Genomic DNA, 6,000 nt, shown 5'->3' on the forward strand with positions numbered 1-6,000 from the left:
ACATTTCCTTCATTTATTCACCAAATATTTAAAAGCCTGCTATGTGTCAGGCTCAGTTCCAGGCACTGGGGATACAATGAGCAACACAGCATTCCTGTCTTCCTGGGCCTGACATTCTAGTGGGGAATCAGACAATAAACCAAAGTAAGTCGGGCGCTCGAGAGAAGCAGGAGGAGGGCGTGCCTGAGGGAAGTGGCTGCCATATTAAATAGGATAATTAGGCAGGAGTATTTGGTGCATGTGGAATGTTAAATATTGTAAGTAGACAAGACTTGTCGGTACTAGTTCGTTTGCACCTCCAGAAGTTTCTAATTTCAAATAGGACCAATACCTTTCGATATATCTTGTCAGGGAAAAGTGGGAAAGAGACTCAAATAGTGGGTCCCCTCGCATTCGGACATTTACGGTACCCATAACGCGGGGCCGCCGCGGGACCCGCCCCGGGCGTGGGCCCCGCCCCCCGGATCTTTGCGCACGCGCGTACGTGGATCAGAGCGAGGCAGGGACTGGTCTGTGTTGGCAGGAGCCGGCGCCAGGCGGGGTTGGCGCGATGAGCGGTTGGATGGCGCGGAGCCGAGCGCAGCGGGCTGCGGCCCTGGGCCTATCGCTGCGGGTCCTGCTCAGCTTCTGGCTGGGCCTGGAGGCCGCCCCGACCTCGATCCCGACCTGGTCCTTGACCCAGACCCCAGGTGAGTGTTCTCCGTGCAGCCCTGGCGCCCTCCAAGCCTGCAGCTTAGCTCCGCCCCTGCCCGCCAACAGCGCCTCACCGTTGGCTGCGCCGCACGTCCGTCCCGGACACTCCCCCCTGCACGTGGCTCTAGGGGACCCAGGCCCTTGAATGAGCCTTCCCCAGTGGGGGAACCCTCCGCCTGGGTTGCTCTGCCTGCCTTTAACTACCCTGCTTCGGCCCTGGTTACACTCTCTCTGCTTTGTCGTGCCTCGCTGTCACCTCTAAGCTGCCCTTCCTCCAACGTGGGGCAGGAAAGTTCTTTACAGGTTCTGCTTGTCCGACTTCCAACCTTACGGAGCTGGTCACCTGGCGCCTCCTGCAGCAGCTGCGGCTTCCATACCCTGGCGCCCGAGCCCGGGGCCATGTGGCCATGTGGTTGCTCGGCGACCGTTTCCCGCCCTCCCAATCTCTGCACCTTCCTTCTCCGGCCTTAGAGAAAAAAAGGTCTTCCCTGTGACCCCAGGCCCTTGGACACGTTTGCCTTGGCCTAAATGATGTTGGTGGCCCTCTCAGAGGTACCCAGAGGCAGCTGGGCAGGTTAGAGTGACCTCTTTGTGCTCACAGGTGCCCCTGACTTTCAGCTGTGACTCAGGTTCACACACCGTCTTATCTGGTTCCCCATCTCACCCCAAAGCCCCTGCCTTTTCAGGCTTAATGTTCCTGGTTCCTTCAAGGATCAGGACTCACATTAACCAAGTACCACACTCTACACACAGTCTCTTCTCTTCAGCACACTGTGGTAGGGACTCCTAGCGTGCCCTTTTTACAGGTGGGGAAACTGAGACTGGGAGGTGCAATCACTGGTTGCTCCAAACCAAAGCCCTATGAAGCCAGGTCCGCTCTGCTCTGCTGCCTACCCATTTTACAGAAGGACACACACTCCAGCAGTCCGGGGAAGGAGGTCAGAGGTTGCTAGGGAGAGTGGCAAGTCCTGGGGAGGAAGTTTTATGCTGCCAGACCCCCATGGGGTCTGTGTGGCCCACAGGTACAGTTGGGCCTGGAGGCCAGCCTGCGGAGGGGCTGGCTGTGGGGAGTGGGGGCTTGGAGGCACAGGCCCCTGTGAGTAAAGGTGGAAGGGGCAAGAGGACCAGGATTGTATGGAGGGGGACTAGGCTGGGGCCAAGCCAGGTATCTGCCACCCTCCCTGCTGCACCCAGGAGGAAACCATAAAGTCCACTCCCTTCCTCTGTCCCTCGGACTCCCGCCTGATGGCCCAGCTTCCAGGCCCTTCTGTGTTCATCCTGCTCTGGGTCCAGGAAGGCTCACATCTCAGCTGGACTCAGCCCGGACCATTGTGTGACCTGTGTCCACTTATCACTAGGCGCTGCCCCGGGTTTACAGTCAAAAGGTCACTGCCCTGACCACCACTAAGTGTCCAGTCTACGCGGGTGCCAGTTCAAGGGCCATTGTTCTAAGTGGGAGGCTGAGCTTCAGGGGTCTCTGAGAGGGGCCTGAGACCCCTCCCAGGAAATAAGCTGAGACGTGAAGTCTGAGGAGGAAATCACGAGGTGCAGAGAGGAGGGAGGAGAGGGCAAACTAGGCCAAGGAACAGCATGGGCAAAAGCCCTGAGGGGGAAAACGAGCCCAGGCCTCTTGCAGAAGCAGCAACGTGGCCGGGTCAGAGGGAGCTTGATGAAGAGGGGGAAAGTGGGAGGTCCAGGAAGCGTTCAGGGCTGGTCAGGACTTGCGGGCCACATGGAGGTTGTAGAATTTGGTTGTGAGAGGGTCACGGGACCAAGGGCTGGGTTTCTGGGTTTTTTTGAATCTTTGAATTTTATTTTATTTTTTTATACAGCAGGTTTTTGTTAGTTATCTTTTATACATATTAGTGTATATATGTCAATCCCAATTCATCGCCCCCCCACCGCCACTTTCCCGCCTTGGTGTCCATACGTTTGTTCTCTACATCTGTGTCTCTATTTCTGACCAAGGGCTGGTTTTGAGCAAAGGGGGGCAAGGGTGGGTGACCAAACGGTGTGGCTCTGAGAGGTCTCTGATGTCTGAGTGGAGATGGGGGTGGGGAATCTGGAGAGGTGGTGGCACATTCAGGATGGGGAAAGTGGTCAGATCTGGGAGGAGTTTAGTGGGTGAGTCGACAAGCCACGGTGACTAAGCAGGTCCTCTACCCAAGGCCTCAGTTTCCCCTTTGCTGAGCAGCTGGGACATAATGGGCCCTGCTGACCCTGACAGGTGGGCCTGAGCCAGGTTCAGAGATGGCTCCTCTCCAAGTCTGTTTAACCACGGAACTTGGAGAGACTCCTGGGGAGACCATCTGGCCATTTGGAGCCGGGTAAAGACCCCGGGATCAGTAAGACCTGGGTTCGAACCCCGACTCTGCCACTAGCTTGTAGCCTCAGGCCTTACCTCTCCTAAGTGTCTTGTGTAGAATGAGCATGGGAGTAGAATCGGCCCAGTAGGGCTCTTGGTGAGGCTGTGAATTGCTCAGCTCCAAGGCCCACATATAGTGCATCCTTAGCAAAGGGTGACCACCAATGTAGTTCCTGGGACCTGGTCTGTCTCCTGGTGGTCGCAGCCTGTGACACTGTGCTTCCAAAGGAGGGTCCAGACCTCCCAGGCCTCGCTTGTGTGCATCTCTCAGGCCCCAGCGCAGCCTCGTGCCCGCCCACCAACTTCCAGTGCAGGAGTGATGGCCGCTGCGTGCCCCTCACCTGGCGCTGCGACGTTGACCAGGACTGCCTTGATGGCAGTGACGAGGAGGAGTGCAGTGAGTGGCCATGCCCTGGGGGCGGGGCTTTCAAGGGGCGGGGCCACAGGGAGGAGGTGCTTGTGGAAGGGATGTGGCTTTCAGGCAGGGCACTCTGGGGTGGGCGGGGCCTGAAAGGAGGGAGGTCTGGGAGAGGTGGGTTTGCAGGGGGCGGAGTTAGTGGGGTCGGGAGGGAGGGCTTGCAGGGAGGCGAGTCCTTGGAAGGTGGAGCTAACAGAAGCAGGGGGAGGAGCCTTTGGGATGGGCGAATCATATAGGGTCGATTGTTCTCGGAAGGCGGGGCTTGCAGGAGGTTGGGCTGTGGGGAGTGCCTGGGCCCTCTTGGCTGGGTGTTTGGGACCTGACTCACCCTGTACCCCAGGTATTGAGCCGTGTGCCCAGGACGGGCAGTGCAAGCCACCCACTGGCAGCCCCTGCTCTTGTGACAGCATCGATGACTGCCCTGATGGCATCAACAAAAATGTTCTCAACTGCGGGCACCAGCCCTGCCCGGAGGGAGAGCTGCGCTGCCCGCTGGGTGGTTCCTGTATCCCACGCACGTGGCTCTGTGATGGCCACCCGGACTGTTCCGACTCCAGCGATGAGCTTGCCTGTGGTGTGTGCCTGTGGGGGTGGGGAGGGTGGGTCGGTAGACAAGGACGCCTGACACCTTCCAGTGTATGACAAGGCTGGGAGCGTGGACACGTGTGTCTGCCTGTGCCCGTATTCCCGTGGCGGATGCACGAGGGCACTCGGGCAGCAGGGCTCACCAACCTCACTGAATTTGGGATGGAGGGTGAGCCCTAAGGTCCCCCCTGGGCACCAGAAACATCTGTTCATCCTCCCATGCCCCAGGTGCCCCCTCCCCAGCTACTGAATTCCTGGACTTACTGCAGGAACCAAGACCCTCCAAGAAGGGAGTGCCACATCCATGGGGACCCCTGTGACCCTGGAGAGTGTCACTTATCTCAGGAATGCCACAGTCACCTCTGTCGGGGACCAGGACTCAGTTCAGTCTGGAAACCGAAGTGCCTATGGGATCATTGCAGCTGCTGGTAAGATAAACAGGTCCTCCCACCCCTGGGGCTTGGAGCAGCTGCTCCTGGGAGCCGGCAGGCTGCAGAACCCCCTTTCCAGTGTGTTAGGAGCTTGGTGGGTGTGAGCCTCCTGCCACCCCCTCCCCTCACCCACTCCTGTCTTTCTGTCCCCCACAGTGGTGCTAAGTGTAGGTCTGGCCGCCGCCATCCTCTTCATGTTGTCACGGCTCTGTGCTCAGGGACGCCTGTCCCCGCTGGGGCTGCTGGTGTCTGTGAAGGGGTCTCTGCAGTCAGAGAGGACGGCCTCAGTTCTCTGAGGATGATTTCTTGCTGCCACATCACATGGTCCCGAGTATGGCAGGTATGGGGACCCGCGCGTGGCTGTTGGCACAGCAGCCTCCAGACCTGGGTTCTTCTGGCCACATGGCGCCAAGTACCTGAGCTCCTGCAGATGTGATCGTGGAGGCTGGGAGTGTCCAGACCCTCCCCTGGACTCGAGGAGCCTGGATGGGGAACATGCCACAGCCAGAACTGAGGGGCTGGCCCTAGGTCATTCCCGGGGTGGCCCCCCTGCTCAGATACTACTGTTGCCCCCTCCTGAGGGTGGTGATTAAAGTTACTTCACATCCTCTGCCTGCCTCTGGGCCTCTGTCTCCCTCTGCCTGGGCAGCCTGGGGGCTCTGCTGCAGCCCCTCCTCTGTGGTGGAGCACCCAAGCCCAGAGAGGGTGGGAGTTGGGGACCCTGCCTCTGGCTTCCTGGAATCCAGAGCAGGGGACAGTGGGGCTGGGGGCAGCAGGACAGTTTGCATTCCCCAAACGGAGCAGACCTTGGGCAGTGCCTCCCAGAGTCCTGGGCTGGGGGACCTCCATCCATGATGGCTTCTTCTCTTTGAGATGGAAGCTGGGTGTCCCCAGGTTGGTCTCCACGCTGTTTCCAAATGTAGGTCTTATTATTATGCAACTATGGCAAGGCCAACAGATCAGGAGACGACTGTCACTGAAAAGACGCTTTGTTACTCACCGATCCCAAGAGGAAGGGCATAACAGGCCAAGTGGAGCCACACGGGGAAGCACCAGGGTCCACCAGGAGGTAGAGGGAGAGGGAACAACACGGACAGGAGCTTTTGTTATGGTTTCCACTGGAAGGAATGGGGGAGGCAGGGTAAACAGGCTTGGAACTGGCTAGATTGAGTAATTTCCATGGGCTCTGGGGTGTTGGCACTGAGTATCGTGTACATCTCAGCCTATCAATAGCAAGGCTTTCAGAGAGCAGCACCTGAGTACACCTGGGTCCCTACTACTTACAGCAAGGCCCTCACAGACGTTACCCCAGCTAGAGGCAGCACTGTGGCTAGACCGGCCCTCGTGGCTCTTATCATGATCACAGGACGTACTTCAGGAAAAACCATCAGGGAACTTCGCAGAACAAGATTTGTTACTCCCAGGTTCTGGAGGGTACACAGCAGGCACCCCCTCTGAGGGCCACGCAGCAAGATCATGGGGAGAGAGAGAGGGAGGGAATGCTGACC

The 6,000-nt window shown here is 58.4% G+C and overlaps 1 protein-coding gene across 1 annotated transcript; it reads left to right on the forward strand.

Annotated features, from left to right (window-relative positions):
* The first annotated feature begins 472 nt into the window (after positions 1-472).
* On the forward strand, positions 473-5,114 carry CD320 (CD320 molecule). The gene is made up of 5 exons (XM_081232805.1): positions 473-689; positions 3,330-3,455; positions 3,817-4,050; positions 4,331-4,489; positions 4,649-5,114. Exons 1-5 carry the CDS (start codon positions 551-553, stop codon positions 4,786-4,788), a joined length of 798 nt encoding a protein of 265 aa, XP_081088931.1. The 5' UTR covers positions 473-550; the 3' UTR covers positions 4,789-5,114.
* The last annotated feature ends 886 nt before the right edge of the window (positions 5,115-6,000 follow it).

This window comes from Mesoplodon bidens (genome assembly GCF_964165515.1).
Source record: "Mesoplodon bidens genome assembly, chromosome: 4".
NCBI lineage: Eukaryota > Metazoa > Chordata > Mammalia > Artiodactyla > Ziphiidae > Mesoplodon > Mesoplodon bidens.